A 19,105-nucleotide genomic window follows, 5' to 3' on the forward strand; every position below is an offset into this window, starting at 1 on the left:
TTTAAATTCCTTTCTACTCTACGTTTTAAATTTAGAAATACAAGCAATACTCCTCCCGAAGGTAAATTTATTTACTTACACGCTTTTGCTCCTTCTCCCCACTTCTCAATTCCAAATTTTGAGGCCACTATTAGGCCAAGAGTTCTAGGGGTAGAGCCAGCTCAGGGCCGCCCTGGTGCCCCTTCAGAGCCCTTTCCTGCTCTCCCCTCAGCGACAGTTTCGCCCCTCTTGGGGCTCCAAAGCCCCTCTCCTCCGCCCCGGGAAGCATGACCTGTGCCAAGGCAAGGCTTCCAGTGACCGTCCACGGAGGCAGCGCCCAGAACGGTGCCGGCACGTAGTTGCACCCAACCCACACACTCAGGGAGCGGACTTCCTGAGGCCGCAAGAAGGGAAGCTGGCACCTCCCCAGGGGCCTGAGCATCAGCTCCCACGAGGCGCGCCTCGGGGCCCACCCTCCCACAGTAAACAGCACCCGTTCCACGGGCGCACGGCTGAGGTGGCGCGGGCAATCCAGGAGCAGACCCTCTGACCTCGAACAACTTTACCTTCCCTAGATACCTTTTTTAAAAGAAAGGAAAAGAAGCCATGGAAAACCCAGCAAAGGCATTGCCCCGTCATCTAACACTTCCTGAAGATGCGATGACTGTAATTGTCGGAGAAGAGCCTTGCTGGATAAACCTGGTAACAAACACTCTGGCTTCCTGGAAACAAAACACACCAAAACACTTTTCCGGGACCGCATCGCAGGAACCCTCGGTCGGCGGCTCAGCCGGGCTTTTCCGACTGCAGGACGACAGCAGCGGCCGAGCCTCCCCTCCCGGCGCGGGGCGCCTCGGGCCGCGCCCAGGGGCCAGCGCCGCTCCCCGCAGCGCGCTCCCCTCGCCAGCCCGCTCCCGCGTCTGAGGCTGGAATCGCGGGGGCCCGCCCGCGTCCGCAGCTCCTGCGACTCCCGCCCGCGGGAAGGAGCCCACGACCCGGGCCCGGCCCCGCGGGGCACCACCTCAGGGGTGCGGCGAACCCGCGCGGCCGGAAACCCGGCCTGGCCCCGCCCCGCCCTCGCCCCGCCCCTCGCCCCGCCCCGTCCGGGTTCGTGACGCGCACGCAGCGGCCCAGCCCGCGCGGCCTTTGTGTTTGTACACACGCGGCGCGGGCCGCCGGGGGGCGGGGCAGGCGCGCGGGGCGGAGCCGGGGCGGGGCCTGAAGGGGCGGGGCCGGGCCTCCCTCCATTGTGTGCGATTGGCTGGCGCGGCGCGGGGCGGGGCCGCGCGGGCCGGGGGCGAGCTCGGCGTCAGCCATCTTTCAATTGTGTTCGCCGCCGCTCGCCCGCGCCAGCGCCGCCTCTCGCTCGACGCTCAGCCCGAGGGGAAGGGGTGAGTCTGCCCGCCCGCCCGCCCCCCGGGGCCCGCCCGCCGCCGCCGGCCCCGAGCCGGGCCCTAGGGGTGCGAGGAGCGGGCCCCGGCCGCCCGGCCCCCCGGCCCCCCCGGCCCGGCCCGCAAACTTTTCGGCCAGGAATGGAGGCGCCGCGAGCGCGCCCTCGGCCTCCCGCCTCGCCGGCCTGCGCGCTCCCGCCCGGCGCGCGCGCCCCGCCGCCGCGCCCCCGCCGCCCCGCGCGGCGCCCCCGGCCCGGCCCCGCGCCCGCCCGCCGCCCCCGGCGCGCAGCCCGGCCCGCGGCCTCACCATCTTGGCTTCCTGGTCACCGACCATGTTCTCTCCGTTTCTCTCTTCCCCATTTCGGAGGCGGAGGAAAGGGTTCAAGAGGGAATTTTTTCCTTTTTCGGAGAAGCGGAAACTTGCGCGTTTGAAATGCAAAAAAACTTTTGCGTTTGGAGGGCGGCACGTGGCGGGACGGGGTGTTTTCGAGCGACTTCGTCGGTGTCTGGACGCGGCCGGGCGCGTCCTGCGGTGGTTTCCTCCTGTTGTGGCGGAGGCAGGGGCGTGCGGGGCCCGGCGCGGGCCTGCGGGGCCTGCGGGGCGTGCGGGGCGGGGGGCCGAGGTGCCGGGAGCCTTTTCGGCCGAAATTTGATGCGCGCGTTCTGTGCGCGGCGCGGCTCCTGAGCGGGTCAGGTGTGGACGGGGCTCCCAGGTGTGGACAGGGTCCCAGCGCCGGGCAGGGGGGGTCCTTGACCCGCGACCCGCTCGGGGGGCCCGAGGAGGGGCGGCCGCTGCCGGAGCTGACGCCTGTCGAGCGCTCGTTTGTTTCAGGAAGCCGCGTCGGACCTGGACGCGATCCGCACCCTTGCAGTTACGTAACCTCGGGAGCAGTTTCTGCGCTGCTCCGGTTCCGGGCTTGGGGCGGGTGGCTCCGGAGAAGGCGCTGGCTCCTGGCTGGGGCGTGACCTGTGTTCCCGGCGCTGCAGGTAGCGAGGTCTCCGCGCCATGGCTCGTACCAAGCAGACCGCCCGCAAGTCGACCGGCGGGAAGGCGCCGCGCAAGCAGCTGGCCACCAAAGCCGCGCGCAAGAGCGCGCCCTCCACCGGCGGGGTGAAGAAGCCGCACCGCTACAGGTACCGCGGGGGCCGGCCGCGCTCGGGCCCGCAGGCTGCCCCGCCGGGGCCCCGGGCTCGAAAAGCCCAGTGAAGAGGGGGGCGAGCCGGGACGAAGGCTCCTGAGGCAGGGCGCGCGCTGTGACCGAAAGGCCAGTGACAGGCAGACTCGGGGCTTTTAGGAAGACTGATGGTTTCACCCTTTCCGAGTATCTGCTTATACTTGACTGTCTAATCTAGTTAGGTTTTAATGGGAATGTGTTTAATTTTGAAGCCCTAACCTGACCCTTATGTCTAAGGAGGCCTAATCACTAATAATAATGGGATAGGTGATTAACATTAGATTAGTACTATTTTCTAAATAGTTAAGTGTTGCTTTTGAAGTATGTGTTTGAGGATCTCTCTGCTTTTAGTAAGCAGTAACTTCATCAAGATGTATAAGGGTTTTGTGTTTTGTTGACTAAAGTGGGCCCGGGCCCGGCCCGCGTTTCCTTACGATTTACTTCCTTCTGTACCAGCTCACTTGGTTTTGCACTCTGAGCAGTGCTGTTAAGGGCATCCACCATTAGAGGGCAGGCGTTGTAAATGGTTTTACAGTTAACCTGAAATAAAGCTCAGTGGAAGAAGTCAGAATTGGAGGTAAATTTCTTGCTGACAGTAACTTAGTAATAAACTTTTGTGGATGGAAAAAAAACACTCGTTCAAGAACTTTTAAATTTAATGGCTCCTGAGGGATGGGTAGTAGTCAGAGTAAAGGTGTTCTGGGAAGCCTGGCTAAATACCACTGGTATTTTCTTATAAAACCTTACTGGATTTGTCAGGTCTTTACACCTCAAGAATTGAGAATATATATAGAAAGAAGGAAATGAGAAGAGTCTTTTCTAAACAATCTCGACTTTATTATTGGCCTGGAAACGTAATATTTCCAAAGGTGTAGTCATTAAACAAGTTAATTACCCATATATACACCTTTTTTTTTTAATGGAGAAAATAAATGGGATTTTGATACATTCCCTTCCAGGAACTTATTTAATTTCATACTTCTTATTTTAAAGGTATTGTTGCTCTTACTAGACTTGAGCTTTGGGATCATAAATTGATCAGTGAAATTTGATGAATTTTTTAGGAAAAATGGATCTGGTAACAATTGCTTTGATAATTTTTTTTAAGACCTGGTACTGTGGCACTCCGTGAAATTAGACGTTATCAGAAGTCCACTGAACTTCTGATTCGCAAACTTCCCTTCCAACGTCTGGTGCGAGAGATTGCTCAGGACTTCAAGACAGACCTGCGCTTCCAGAGCGCGGCTATCGGTGCTTTGCAGGTGAGATGGTGGGCGGGGAGGGCTCTGAGTGTGAGTTCCTGCTTCAAGAACAATGCTAACTCTTTCCGTATGTTTATATAATTTAATTCTCACAAGCTTGTGAGATAGATGCTGTCTTTCACTATTGAAGAGATTTCAGAAAGATTAAGTTGTTCAAGGTCATACACTTCAAAAAATGGTAGAACCATGATGTGAACGCCAGTTCATCTTTAGCTACAAAACCCAATGCCATTATATTTTAAATTTTGGGTAACTCATTGCGTGAAGATAATGGTTAAAGAAAAATGTGATTTGTGGTTTGGTTTATGGTATGCTGCAGGACGTTACGATAGGAGCTAAAGGCCTATATTTGTAATCAGTTTCAAGCAGCAGTGACTGGAGTAAAAGGAATGTCAGAGTGAGTGTCCTCCTGGCTTTGGAAAGGTGGGTGCAGGCCAAGAGCACACGTCTAGGGTGGAGAGGGCAGAAGAGGGAGTGGCAGACGGGGCTGTGCATGGCATGGAGAGCGTGTCGAGACCAGGGATTCGAAGGCTTGTGGCTTGCTGAAGGGCTTATGGGTGCCTACTCTAATGGGAACATACAAATTAAATCTTCGCTCAGGAGTGTTAGAATTCTTAACACTAATTCTGTTCTAGAGGTGGTTGGTTGTGTAATTGAACTGTGTGTGGGTTTTTGTCAAGATTAAAACATGAAATGCCTAAAAGTAAGATACTTCACAAGGTAGGAAGGTTTACTGAACATCAGTCACTTAAGTAATGTGCTTTATGGTGAATATTTGGCATTCTTTATCACTGTATCTCAAAATGTGATAAGGAGGGGGGCTGAGGCGCGTTCAGATGCACTGCTGCAGGCCTGGATCCTGTCTCTCGGGAGGTCCAGAATCCACATCTACTCCATTGGAGGATTTTTTAGGCTGCTGTTGCTGTGCCGGGCTTTTGCTTTATATGGGAGGAAGATTTAATAGGTGGATTCCTCACCGAAGTGTCATTGGCTGAGCTGTTTCTATGGTTAGTCTAAACTTGCTTTGATTGGTGAGTTTCAGGACTAGGCATCCAGGAAATCCTCAGTGACTTGAAATCACTGAAATCTCTACTACAGAATCTTCCCATGCCTTTTTTTTTTTTTTAAGACTTCATTTTCTATTACTATCATTGCAAATTGTGTTTTTGCAGTATGTTTTAAATAAAGAAGTATGACTAAGATTCCCAAGCATTGGTTCAAAGCTGATCATTTTGTTTTTCTCTTTATCAATTCTGCTTAAAGTTTGCAGGATTATGCTTAAAGAACACAGCATTTTGTTTGTTTTGTTTTTCACAACACTTTCTTGAAAGTCGGGCACTTAGGAGCTGGAGATCTCCAAAAATCTTAAATGACAGTAATGCAGACTTGATATTACAAAATGACCTAGGTAAAATAAAGATTACTGTCTTTTTAAAAATTATTCATGCACCGACTTCCGTTGTTGCTGTTACTGAGGTATTACTTTATTTTGGCATTAAGTATTGTCCAGGTTTTGGGCAAAACACCTGCTACCTGTAGTACTTTTAAGAGTTAGACACCACTCATCCTTATTGGATAGGTAATCTTTATTATATCTTTTTGTTTTGTTTTTGTTCTTTCTCTACCTACACTTTTCTTAAAGACATTACAGTGGAGAATTTGCTAATGGAAATAAAGGTAATAGAAGAGCCATTGAAATAGAGGGTAATAGAGGAGAAGCTAGTGTAACTTTGCCATAAATAATCAAGAATTGACAATTTTAAATTTATCTTTGCCTTTAATGTCAGTATGAGCATTGCTGTTTTGAAATAGTGGAAGAGTTGGGTATTGGATACACTTAAAATTTTGTAAATGAACACTTTTCTCCAGTTGTGAAATGTTTTCTCTTCTGCTTTTATCTAAAATTAATTACATTCATTGGGTAATTAATGTGGCAGTCTTTAATTTCCATTATGGCCTTAATGTTTAAGGGATTTTGAAAGTATCTGGGCCATGGTCACTGCCGCTTGCCGTGGGTGTTGAATCTGTTCCTTGAGCTGGCCAGACACAGCCCTGTACACTGGCAGCCGTTTTCTAGGAGGGCTGACGGAGCAGTGGGTAGTGCTGCCTTGGCCAAGAACTTTTCAGGTTTGCACAGACCTGAGATGTGCTGGGTTGGGTGAAATTAAGCTGGTTTCTTTCCTGAGCAACTTGGGACCTAGTGTGCTGGTACGTGTTGTGACTCTCCAGGAGGAAGCTGCAGTGTGCCATGTGTTCCAGACTTTTGCCCCCTTCTATAATATCTCAAGAATGAATCACTGATTAAGAACGTGCTTTTGACACCTTTGAAATAGATAAGATATGAGGGACTGATTGCAAAGAGATTAAGGTTAGATCTGAACCCACACCAGCATATGTATGTTGCATACCTGTTTGAGGGAAGGCGTTATACTGGTATAAAATGAGGTCTCTCACAGAGAACAGACAACGGGGCGGGGGGGGTTAAATAAATAAATAAATAAATCTTTAAAAAAAATAAAGTAAAATGAGGTCTCTATTACCACGTGACTTCAAGGTATGAAAAGACGGCTCCTGTGTAGAGTCAGTGTGGGTACCGCGCAGGTAGGAGGATCTCGGTCGTAACCTGTGTGGGGAGCGGGGTGGAGGAGTGCTTGTTTGCTTCTGCTTTGTCCTTCAGGGAGTAGTCTTGAGGTAGGCTGCAGAGAGCAGGTAAGTAAGACTTGGCTCTTGGTGTCAAGCTGGAGAAACATCAGTAGGGATGGAGCACTGTTACAGGACAGTGGAGGAAGGCCAAAGAGGAAGAAGTAGAATTGTGAAGGAATTTTTTTTTTCCATAAAAAATAAAACAGTTAAAACATTGGAGTTAACTGATTTGATGCTTGTTCTTTCACTTTTTTTTTTTACAGAAAAAAATCATGCACCAAGTACAGAGTTCCCATGTCCCTCCACACACACCTCAGTTTTCCTTTTTAACATTTTGCTTTAGCATGGAACATCAGGTACAGCTGATGAAAGATACAGAACATTAGGGTTTACTCTGTATTGTACAGGTCCATTGGTTTTAAAAATTTTTATTGTGGTATATATGCAATAAATTTCCCATTTTAACCACTTTCAAATATACAATTCATGTGTTAATCATTCACAGTGTTGTGCTTTTAAAAAAGTCTCTAGGTTTTTTTTTTTGCAAAAGTAAGTTTTGGTTGGAAAGGCAAATCTGGCTGTCTTCATAGCTTTTATATTATATAGCATTTTGGGTCTTAAATTGCTTAATGTTTTGTTTTTGTTTTGTTTTTTATCATTACCTAAAGATCCAAAATAGGAATAATTGTTTTTTATTAGGACAATAATAGCAACTGTAATGAGAACTCCCACCCCACCCCCCACATCCCAGTTGAGTTCTGGCAACTGGACCGGTGTGTTCCCTTTTATTTCCTCTTTACATGCCCAGAATCGAGCAGGTTTTGAGTGGTAGCAGATGTAAGAAAGGCCTTTCAGGGAGCAACCATGGCTCCGGCAGTTAAGTGCCTTCTTCCCACATGAGAGGTCCCAGGTTTGGTTCCTGGTGCCTCCTAGAAAAAACAAAAACAGGCAAACAAATGAAAAAACCAACTCAGGGAAGCCGATGTGGCCCAGTGGTAGAGCACGAGCTTCCCACGTGGGAGGTCCCCGTTCGTTCCCCGGCCCTGGCACTGGGGGAAAAAAAAGCCTTTTAGCGTCTCATAGATAGGAAGACCGGAGGGATCAACATTAATATTATGGGCAACAGATGCCTGCCATGATGGGTTGAAGCATGCACAAGAGGCTGATGGAGACGGGGCAACTCGTAGGCACAGTAGGAGATAGTAACCTGGTGTGTTCAGGACCTGCAGGGTCCTTTTGGGAGTGCTACCACCTTTTGTAAAAGGAAAGGTAGAGGGGACCATACAGAGGAAACCACTTGTATTACTTGGCGTTTGAGTGGGGGTTCAAGTTAAGGAGGTCGGGGGAGGAGGGTGTTACTTTGGATATGTCTTTTGGAAATAACACCATTAATATTTGTTTCTTCATTCCTGTTGTAGGAGGCAAGTGAGGCCTATCTGGTTGGCCTTTTCGAAGACACCAACCTGTGTGCTATCCATGCCAAACGTGTAACAATTATGCCAAAAGACATCCAGCTAGCACGCCGCATACGTGGAGAGCGTGCTTAAGAATCACTATGGTGGGAAACATGTCATTCTCAAAAAAAAAAAAAAAATTTTTTTTTTTTCTCTTCTTCCTGTTATTGGTAGTTCTGAATGTTAGATTTTTTTTTTCCATGGGGTCAAAAGGTACCTAAGTATATGATTGTGAATGGAAAAATAGGGGACAGAAATCAGGTATTGGCAGTTTTTCCATTTTCATTTGTGTGTGACTTTTTAATATAAATGCGGGGACATAAAGCATTAATGCAAGTCAAAATGTTTCAGTGAACAAGTTTCAACAGTTCAACTTTATAACAATTATAAATAAACCTGTTAAATTTTTCTGGACAATGCCAGCATTTGGATTTTTTTAAAACAAGTAAATTTCTTATTGATGGCAACTAAATGGTGTTTGTAGCATTTTTATCATACAGTAGATTCCATCCATTCACTATACTTTTCTAACTGAGTTGTCCAACAATGCAAGTACATGTTTTTAATGTTGTCTGTCTTCTGTGCTGTTCCTGTAAGTTTGCTATTAAAATACATTAAACTACACATGCTTTTGGTCTTTATTACCAACCTTACTTGTATTTGAAATTCCTGTATTTAAAAAAATTTTAGTATAAAGTGCTTTAATTGGCAACTTCTATCTGATATAATACTATTATGAAACAGGGGAAAGTGTAAGCTTGGAATGGGAAGGAAACAGGACCTACTAGCTTTCCTTCTAATTTTTTAACTTTGTGAATAGTAAATATATTGGCTAAAGCCAAATCTTAACTCTGGATATATTGTATTCAAACGAATAATTCCTAAATTTAGCTGATCAACAGGATCACTTGGATATGCTTAGTAAAATCTGTTGCATAGTGAAAGTACATTTATAAACATACTACATAAACCTTTAGGGTTTAACAGTAACAAGTAAACACGTAACAGTAAGTCTTAAGTTAGAAAATTAGTATGTTGGGATATGCTATTTTGAGATGATGTCTACTAATTAACCCTGAAGTTACTCAAATACCAATAATTCTTAGCACTGCATTTTATTTAGGATCAGATTGATTGGGAAATGAGGATAATTAATCTCTTAAGACCTGTAACATTCCTAAAGTACTGACAATTGGAACATTCGGCTGAAACTTTGCACTGGAATTGATGTGAAACACAGTGGGCTAAGAACAGACTTAGGTCAACGAGGTACAATATTTGGCATAGGTTCCTAATAGTCTTAAGCTAATTTTAGCTGTAACTTCATCTTTACATTATAGGTGGTTAAAACATTTGGTATTGGGATCCTAGCTTTTAGTGTGATCCTTTGGTGTATATTCTACAGGTGGTCATTAATAATGCTTGGATTCCTAGACACAGCACCTATTGCTTGTTGCTTTCTCAAAACAAGCTACTGAAAGCCATTTAGTAGTTACTAAATGTCCCCTGTTCATTCAGGTTTCTGCTTTGCAAAACAAATAGTAGATCTGTTATTGACGAATGCTAGAGAAAATGGGCCTCTGATGGGAAGAGGGAATTAAAAGTACACTATCTGCTGGAGTCTGATGTGAGCTAATCATTTACAGGTTGACGATACCCTTTTAGTTCTTGGAATCAGGGTTTTTTTAAATTTTTATTTTATACATCTAATAATTGAAAATAAATAATTTTAAAACATCTCAAATGCACTCGGTACATAAATTTTGCTCTAAATTTACTGGATTTTAAAACTTCTTTCTCATTGAACACTGGGAGTATTTACTGTATGCTCACCATCTGATTAGTAATACAGAATTGTATATTACAAAATGGGGCAGTTGGAAATTAGCACAAGTAGCTGGATTTGCTTATGTGTATACACAGATGGCTGGTCATTGCACGGAGCTTGTCGTAATGTACCATGGCCTGTTAGTATTTGGCATTTATTAGTTTATATCCCCATAAGGTAGTTACTCAAAGGAGCTTTGGAATTTGGGGGGCTGTATTAACTGCCCAGGGTTGTGCTCCAGGGTTTTGACTCCTGTGTGAGTGCTCTCAGGCGTCGGTCCCTAGTTAATGCTCAGTAACTAGGTTCTGACAGCCCCGCCCAGCAGAATTCTCCAGTGAGGTACAGGCTTGAGCCAGACTCCCTCACACTCAGCTAAGTTGCAGCTTTTAGCATTTTCAGCAAGCACAAGATAACCAGCCTTTTTTTTTTTTTTTTTTTTTTTAACTTTTGAGTAGGTGACATGAAAATAACCAGATAAAAACCTCAGGATTCCAGAAAAGGGTCCTAAAGTCTTAAATTTTTTTACAGATGCATTTTTTGCAAATGCTCTTCTGTATCCTGACCTACAGGTGAAGCTCGTCCAAGGTCACACAGTGCACTGACGTGGAATTCGTCCCCAGGTATCCTGAAGTCCAGGCCTTCTCTTTAACACCACACTGTGTGGTAAATACTAATACATAAGTTAATGCTACCAGAGATGGGAGAAGTGAAAGGAGGTCGCAGTATTAGAAACAAATGAGTAAAGGTGAGGAAATTAAGAATAAGGGAGAGGGATTATACAGTTTATAAGAGTACCCTGTGGGCGTGCAAAGCTGCTGCTCATTTTCCAGGAGAATTTCCTTCCATGTCCATAGCTACTCCTTTAATTTCTCCCACTTCCTTACACCTTCAGGTCTTTTGGCTTGTCCTCCAAAAGTGCATCCAAAACCACTTCTCCCTGCGTGCACCATCGTGGTCCATGGTCTCTCCCCACCTGGCTTAAGGCAGGGGTTTGCCTGCATCATCCATAGCCCCCAGAGAAATATCAAAGCAAATCCTTGTAGGTGATTTCCCCACTTAAAAACATCTAATGGCTTCCCATTGCACCCTGAATAAAATCCAAATCCTCACTGACTCACAAGGCCCTGTGTGCCCTGACCTTGCCAGGTCTTTCCACCACTTAGTGAGCTCCGGCCAAACCCCCTGGCCATACCCCTTTGTCACATCTCTTAGTTTTACATCTTTAGTATATAAAAAATCCTAAATTTACTTTTTTATTGACTTCACTCCCACTAGAATGTGCTATTAATACAATAACATATCGTTTGCCTTATTTTTCATTGTAGCCCCAATTCTGGGACATAGTAAACTTGATAAGCTGTTGAATTAATGCGAGAATGAACAAATGTTCATGCTTGCCTTCAGGTTTTAATGTTAAACTTCTGTAACAATATATGGTAACTGGGTGGTTATTTGGAGGATTAAGTGAAATTAAATGTGAAAACAAGGCCTGGCACATAAATGCTGGACTTGAATCTACATATCTGATAGAACAAACCAACATACATATTGTTCCTTGAAAAGTCGAAGAGAAAAACGCCTCAGCGTCGCCTCTCCAGAGGCAGTTTTTCTGGAGTGCCACCTGACAGGATCTCGGGTGTCCTTGCGCGTTGCCCTCAGTGTGTGTGTCAGCCAGAGGGGCGCTGCTGCAGAGTGCCTGAAGCCTGCTGGCTTTTATAAAGGGCATTGATCTGGGGTAGAAGCTTACAGTTACAAGGCCCTGAAGAGTCTAGTTCAAGGTACCAGAAGAGGTACTTCCTCCCCCAAAGTCTGCTGCCACGTGTTGGAGCAAGACGGCTGCGACGTCTGTGAGGGTCCAGCCTCCCTCTACCTCTTAAGGCTCCTGGTCCCAGCTTCTTGCATCTCGGCTGCAGGCTGGGACGGGGCTCGTCTTTCTTCCTCGGGGGCTCATTTCCTTTGGGGCTCAGCCGCTCTGTTCTCTTCACAAGGTCAGCTGTAAACTCTCAGGCCAGTGGCTCATCTCTTCCCCGGGCCGCAGAATCCTCGCCCGTGTCGGTGGAGTTCCCTTTTCTGGTGTATCTGCTTCCGTGTTCTCCTTGCTTGAGTGTCCACTCACACAGCCCACCAAGGGGGCAGGGACGCAACCCTGCACATCTGAGGATGTAATCGGATTAAAGCCCGAATCTTGATTTAATCAAGTAAACGTAAAGCCTTTGAATTTAAATCAAAGGGTATCATGGCCCAGGGGAACAGACCTGTTTTCAAACATAGCCTATATCTCTTTCAGGAATTCATAAATAATTTCAAATTGCCACCAGGTGCATCTTTATTGTGATGTGTCAAGTCAGTAACAGCATCACTAACAGTGAAACCCTGGGTAAGAGACATTCTTAGTCTTCATAAAGACTTTTTTCACCACTATTAAACGTTCTTTGGAAAGTTCTAATCAATGAGAAAATAAATGCATTTAAAATTTGAAATAATTTGCAGTTAAGAGTTTATACCACTCTCCTAGCTATATGGCCTTGGGCAAATCACCCAATCCCTTCATACCTTGTTCATCTACTAAACAGAGATTTCTAGGTGCCAGTTCCTGGGGATACAGATGTGAACAAAGCTAAGTTCCCTGTCCTTATGTCCTTATGGAGTGAGGGAAACAAACAAGAAGTAAATGTGCAGTTCATTAGATACTGTACATGCTAAAGGAAAGAAAAAGTGAGTGTGTTGTGATGTTGGGGGTGAGGAGGGCTGCTGAATCAAAAAGCGGTGAGGGTGGCACAACGGGTGTCTTGGATAAGGAGCAGATGAGGAACCATCCAGACGTGAGAGGATTGCTTAGACCAGGCTGCTTGGCCTTTCTGGCTCCATGGACCCTTACGAAGCGCACAGGCTGCTGCGCATTGCTCAGTAAATACATCACACCTGTACCAACACAGCCCCACAGGAAGAACGATTTTTAAATTTCAATTCGAAGGAAGCGGACTTGGCCTAGTGGTTAGGGCGTCCGTCTACTACATGGGAGGTCCACGGTTCAAACCCCAGGCCTCCTTGACCCGTGTGCAGCTGACCCACGCGCAGTGCTGATGCGCACAAGGAGTGCCCTGCCACGCAGGGGTGTCCCCCACGTGGGGGAGCCCCATGCGCAAGGAGTGCGCCCCGTAAGGAGAGCCGCCCAGCGCGAAGGAAAGTGCAGCCTGCCCAGGAATGGCACCGCACACACAGAGCTGACACAAGACAATGCAACAACGATAACAAAAGAAACACAGATTCCCGTGCTGCTGACGGCAACAGGAGCGGACAGGGAAGAGCACGCAGCGGATGGACGCAGAACAGCCAACGGGCGGGGGCGGGGGGAGAAAGGGGAGAGAAATTTTTAAAAAATTTCAATTTGTGCTCACGGACTCCTGGTAAGAACCCTGGTCTAGGCAAAGGGAACCAAAGCATAAGGGGAGGCAAAGGGGAGGCAAGCCTGGTGCGTCAAGGGAAGCACAGGGCAGGCAGCGAGGCTGGGGCAGCGTGGACGGATGTCCCGGGACCAGCCCGTGGAGGGCTTGGTCGGTCTTCGTGAGGACTCTGAGAGAGACGGGAAATCCTGGAGAGTTCTGAGTAGGGGAGAAAATGGTCTTATGTTTTAACAAACTCACTTCTGCTTGTGGAGAACAGACTGAGGGGGACTAAGGGCAGAGCAGGACAACCAGTCAGAAGGCTACTGCAGTAACCTAAATGTGATGGTGAGACTTAGCGTGGCAGTGGAGGTGGCGAGAAACGGCACTCTGGGTATTTTTAAAGGTAGGATGGCTAGGGTTTAGCTCTGGATGTGAGCACCCCAAAAAGAGGGGTTAATGGTGCCTATGCAACCGCAAGAACGGAGGGGCTATTGTTTGAGCTGGGGTGCCCGAGGGGCTCGTGTTGGGGGTAGCGTCAGCGCAGCTTGGGTCGTCAAGGTTGAGATGCCTGTTGGCTTTCTAGAGGAGGTGTCGAGCTAGACTGTGGCGATGAGCCTGGAGTTTAGGGGGTGTGGGCTGGTGAGAAAACTTGGGAAGTCATCAGCAAATAAAGCCGTGAAACAACGAGATCACCAAGGGATTGGGTGGAGGTTAATTTAAACTGGAGCAGTCCAAGGCCCAGGACTCCAACAGCTAGGGCTGAGGGAGTGTTTAGGGGACATGCTGCAGGAGGCTGCAGAGGAGTGGGCAGGGAGAGGGGGAAGTGAGACGAGGGAGGTGTCCTGGAACCAGAAGAGAGTGCTTCGAGGAGGAGAGTGGACGTCCGTGGCAATGCTAAGTCAAGTAGAATGAGGTCCAGAACTGCCCGGCCACGTGGCACATGGAGATAGCTGGTGATCTTGGTAAGAAAGGTGTTGGTGAAAGAACCTGATCAGAGTGGATTCAAGAGAGACTGGGGCTTTCAATCAAGCGATCAAATGTCACGTCATCAATAATGGGACAGGTGTCATGAGCTTCCTGATGCAATACACTGAGGACGTGCAGCACAGTGCTAACCTGAACATCATCAGGAGGAACCACGCAAATAAGTCCAAAGTGTCAGACACTCTACAGGAAAACTGGCCTGGATCTTCAAAAAAACCAATTTCATAAAATAATCCAAACGAAAAAAAGGTAGGGAAACTGTTTTGAAGATGACTTGAGACATGACAATTAATTTCATGGTAAACACTTAATCCAGGATCAGATCCTGGATCAAAAAAAAAAAAGAAATTATTGGGATGATTGGGGTTATTTTGATCTCACCTATTGTGTCTTTCATTCCCATTAGCTCTGTTACTTCTCAGGATTTCAGGTTCTTTTTTGCACCCGCTCAATGTCTTTTTTGTTGTTGTTAAGCCAGTGATTTAAGGTAGGGAGGGAAGAGAAGTGGGAGAAAATAACTGATCGCGGATCCCAGGTAGAGAGGAAGAGACTGAAGAGTGATAAAAGGACTGATTTACAGACTACAATTCCCCATTATAGATTATAAATGCCCAGGTTTTACTTGCGTGGCTGCATGGCAGGGGAAAAACAGTGAGAGCAGGGCACAGAGGGCAGGAGGAGGCACAGGGACCAGCACCCAGGCAGGCGCCAGCACAGGGCGAAGGCAAGAGAGCTCAACGTCTTCTCGATGTCATTTATCTCTTTAGGAATGTTGTCTTCCAACTCATTAATTTGTGTGCATCTCGCTGAGTAGCTCTCTCAAATCCCGCGTCTCCTCTGGGGCTTTGCTGTATTCCTTTTCTTCGGCCGTGTCTTCCCTCTTCTTAGTACGGCTCGTAAGCTTCTGCTGAAGTCTAGGATCTGATTAGGGTGAAGTTTACTCAGATGCTCAATTTCCTTCTCTTTTGAAGGGATTTAGTGGCAGGAGCCTCTGTGTTACCACTACGCTCTGATTCTTGGCTTGACCTGGGTTGTTAGGATTGTCCTGCCGGGTGCTCAAAACTGGGCACTGGACCCAGGGATTGGTTGCAGGCTCTCTTCCTACCGCCTTGGGGAGGGAGGCTCTGGGGGTGGGGGCGGTAAAAGCCTCTCCTGCTTCTTTTTAATATTCTTGCATGCACTTCCTTGGTCCGCCAGCAGATGGTCTCGTTGACACTCAGTTCAGTGCCTGGTGGAGGTATTTGTTGCAACACAGACGGGATCACTGCGATTGAGCTTCCTGCCTGCAGGCGGGGGGCCTTGTAGTTCCATCTTCCTCTGAGGCAGTTCTCCAGCCTTCTCTGGCAGCGCCCTCCTTTCCCGGGTTGGAAATACTTCCCCTCCCCTCTGAGTCCTCAGCAATCAGTCCCTGTTAGTAGAGGGGGAGACTGGGGGGTCGTGTATCTTTAGCCCCTTGCAGGCTCCAAGGCAAAGAATGGCCCGGCCCCAGCTGGCTGGACGGGCTCCTGGGACACCAGACCAGACTGTGGGCCAGAAGCCGAGTCAGCCTTAGGCGGTGTGCCTCTCCCCTTTCCTGGGGCAGTGGGTCCCTGGAGCCCTTTGTCTGCCTTCGCAGGCCCAGAGGCCTGAGGATTCTAAGTGCCTTCAGTGCGGGGAGGGGGCCAGCAGCAGGCGCTGGTTTCAACTCAGTCCCCTCCTCTGTCCCTCTCTCCTCCGGGCAGTGTCCAGCCTTCGCCTGGAGCTGTAAACCTAGAAGATCTTTTTCTAGGTGGCTTCAGCCTGTCCTCTAGCTGTTTTTCTGGAGAAAAAGAGAGTCCTGTGTCTCTCTAGTCTACCAACTTCCTGGAACGTGACCTTCTAGTGAACAGATTGTGGCAGAAGTGATGCTGCGTGCCTTCTGAGCTGGTTCAGAAAACTGCTTGGTGCTCTCAGGATCTTGTAGCAGTTGGATATGAATTCCAAAAATAGATATTGTACCATGTTTGTAATCTCTTCTGTCGGCCGGCACGCCTGTGTGGGGCGGCGCTCCTCAGGGGCCAGCTCGCCCTCACCAGGAGGCTCTGGGATTCGAACCCTGGACCTCCCCTATGGTAGAAGGAGCCCAATTGGTTGAGCCACTAAAAGATTTCTCATGTTTCTCTTAGGGAACTGTCGGCAAACAAATCTTGACTTGAGAGTTTAAACGTAATTACATGTAGGATACTACACGCATAGTTCATTGCTTTATTAAATCCTTCAAACAGTGTGGTTCTTGGAAGCATAATTAGCCTCTGTGGACCTTGCCTCACAATGAAGATCTCAGCGAGGCTCTCTGAAGACGCCTTGTCTGCAGGGCCTGCATGATGCCATGTGACGGGCTGAAGACGCAGCGCCCTTCTGAGAACAGGCTCTCGTTCCCTGGCCACAAGGGAGAGCGTGCCGGTCAGGCCTGGGTGCTGGAGTGCCCACTCTGGAGGCCACAGCGCCTGCACTGGGCACGGGCACGTGGCCTAAGCGGAGCCCCTCAGCGTTCTTCCCTAGGACGACGTGCGGACGCAGCAGCTCCAGGACGGGACTCTGGGGCTGACCCGGGGAGGGCGTCTGTGGGCGGGGATGAGCGGAGAGGACCGGTGCTCAGCGTCTAGCAGGTGAGTCCTGCCTCCAGGATCCCTCAGCGCTTCCTCCAGGCCAGCAAGCTCTTCCCACTCCTTCCCACGCTGAGCTAGCAGATCCCCTTTGGGTTGGATTCCCGTCACTTGCAACCTGGCTTCCTGATTGACACAAGCAGGCGAGCCACAAAGGAGGCTGCTGGCGTCGGATGGGTAATACCGTCTTTCATCCGGTGTAAGATGCCCTCCACTGTAAAATGCGCTGTTCTCGCCCGTCAAGCTGCCGACCGCCACGCGTGCGCCTTAGAGGGACTTCGACAGTGGGGCCTTCCTGGCGTACGAGCTTCAGGCTCTGCGGCCCTGAGAATGTCCGGGTCAAGTTAGCCTCAGGGCGGCTCTGCTTCCTGGACACTGGCTGGCCCTCCTGGACCCCGTGTCACACGGCGGCGTCTGCCGGCCTCTCCCTTCCCTTCCGGGTTTCATCGCGTCCAGCCTCTTGCTCCGTGGCTTCCTCTCTCTCTGTCTGAATTTCAATCTCTTAAGGGCTCCAGCAGGAGGATTAAGAGCCCCTGGATGAGGCGGGCCACACCTCAAGCCGAGAGCCTCCTCTCCAGAAGGCCCTGCTGCAGTGGGCCCTCACCCCCGGGCGGGTTAACTAAGAACATACTTTTCTGGTTACATACCACTTCCAGATATACCACTATTTTATTCACCACTAAAGAAGGGGAAATGCTGCCCAAAAAACTACAAGTCATTGATTATAATACGCATTGCTTTCAGAAACATGAAAATGTGAAAAAAGTGCTTCTAAGAACTCCTGAAATACAGTAGCTGTGTGCCCTTGGGTGAATCACTGAACCTCTCCTGGCCTCTGTAAACCAGGGACACTAATACCCACCTCACAGGGTTAGTGCAAATAATAGATGCAAATTATTGCTTTAGTTTCCCATACAACAGTGGGCTTAGCCACAGGGATTTAGTGTCTCAGGATTCCAGCAGCCTCTGCCCCGGCTGCTCTCTTCTGGCTGCCAGCAATTCGGTGCTCCGGGCTTTTCTCTCACCTGGTAACACATGGCGGCGTCTTCTCCCTTCTGCTGACTCCCGGCTTCTGGCTGCTCCCGTGCTTCTTGCCCCATGGCTTCTCTCCCCGTGCTCCTGGCTTCTCCCCCCATGATTTCTGTCCCTGTGGCTTCTGGCTTCTCTCCCCTGGCTCTCCCTGTAGCCTCTCTTCCCATGGCTCTCTCCCCGTGGCTTCTGGCTTCTCTCCCTGTGGCCTCTCACCCTGTGGCTTCTCTCCCCATTGTTTCTCACCCTGTGGTTCTCTCCCCATGGCTTCTCTCCCTGTGACTTCTGTCCCAGTGGCTCTTTCTCTGTGGCCTCTCTCCCCGTGGCCTCTCTCCCCGTGGCTTCTCTTCCCATGGTTTCTCTCCCTGTGCTTCTCTCCCCGTGGCCTCTCTCCCCGTGGCCTCTCTCCCCGTGGCTTCTCGCTTCTGTCCCCATGGATTTCTCTCCCCGTGGCCTCTCTCCCCGTGGCCTCTCGCTTCTCTCCCCGTGGCCTCTCTCCCCGTGGCCTCTCTCCCCGTGGCCTCTCTCCCTGTGCTTCTCTCCCCATGGCTTTCTCTCCCCGTGGCCTCTCTCCCCGTGGCTTCTCTTCCCATGGTTTCTCTCCCTGTGCTTCTCTCCCCATGGCTTTCTCTCCCCATGGCTTTCTCTCCCCGTGGCTTTCTCTCCCCGTGGCTTCCTCCCCGTGGCTTTGCTCTCAGTCTGACCTTCCCTCTGCTTATGAAGGACTCCAGTAACCCAGATTAAAGCCCACGTGGCTCAGCTGGGCCACACCCTGGCTGAAGTGGCGTCCTGAAGACCCTTACTCACGAGGGTCCACACCCACCAGATGCAGACCAAGGACTTGCCCAAGCTGGGGGACACGACGCAACCCACATCGAGTGTCTACACACAAATGCTCTTAGCAACATTATTCAAAAAAGCCCGAAGCTGGAGAGGCAAATGCAGTGTTTCTACACACTAGAATATTCAGCTACAAGATGGAACAAACTACAGTTTGTGCTGAGACACGGATGAACTTCAACATCGTGTGGCAAGTGGAAGAGGCCAGACTCGAGGCCCTCTCTCTAGGGTGCCGTTGAGATGCCCGGAAGAGGAGAGTCCTCCGAGAGGAAAGCGGGCTTTCCTCCTGGCCGGCGGCGCGGGCGAAGGGACCAGCAGTGACCGGAGGCGCGAGGACTCTTCCTGGGTGGTGGAGCTCTCGCAGGCCGATCGGTGGGGTGGCACGACCCGGCAAACCAGCAAAATTCACTGCATTGTACACTTGGATAGGTGAATTATACAGTGTGTAAGATATGACTCAAAGTTATTTTTAAAATAGATGTAAATGTCTAGATTAGTTCCCAAACACAG

At 49.2% G+C, this 19,105-nt stretch overlaps 1 protein-coding gene across 2 annotated transcripts; it reads left to right on the forward strand.

Moving 5' to 3' along the window:
• The first annotated feature begins 1,254 nt into the window (after positions 1 to 1,254).
• Positions 1,255 to 8,528, forward strand: H3-3A (H3.3 histone A). Of its 2 annotated transcripts, XM_058309368.2 has the most exons (5): positions 1,291 to 1,370; positions 2,203 to 2,241; positions 2,358 to 2,504; positions 3,654 to 3,807; positions 7,869 to 8,528. In XM_058309368.2, the coding sequence occupies exons 3-5, from the start codon at positions 2,377 to 2,379 to the stop codon at positions 7,995 to 7,997; spliced, it is 411 nt and encodes a 136-aa protein (XP_058165351.1). In that variant the 5' UTR covers positions 1,291 to 1,370; positions 2,203 to 2,241; positions 2,358 to 2,376; the 3' UTR covers positions 7,998 to 8,528. The 2 variants fall into 2 exon arrangements, with proteins under 2 accessions (XP_058165350.1, XP_058165351.1); XM_058309367.2 differs by lacking the exon at positions 2,203 to 2,241 and having other exon boundaries at positions 1,255 to 1,370; positions 7,869 to 8,376.
• The last annotated feature ends 10,577 nt before the right edge of the window (positions 8,529 to 19,105 follow it).

Source organism: Dasypus novemcinctus, chromosome 13 (assembly GCF_030445035.2).
Source record: "Dasypus novemcinctus isolate mDasNov1 chromosome 13, mDasNov1.1.hap2, whole genome shotgun sequence".
NCBI lineage: Eukaryota > Metazoa > Chordata > Mammalia > Cingulata > Dasypodidae > Dasypus > Dasypus novemcinctus.

Excerpts from the sequence above, each read along its gene's own strand:
- H3-3A (XM_058309367.2), top strand. The coding sequence starts at position 2,377 with ATGGCTCGTACCAAGCAGACCGCCCGCAAGTCGACCGGCGGGAAGGCG. Across the intron at positions 2,505-3,653 it reads AAGAAGCCGCACCGCTACAG|ACCTGGTACTGTGGCACTCC; the intron begins GTACCGCGGGGG and ends ATTTTTTTTAAG. Across the intron at positions 3,808-7,868 it reads CGGCTATCGGTGCTTTGCAG|GAGGCAAGTGAGGCCTATCT; the intron begins GTGAGATGGTGG and ends TTCCTGTTGTAG.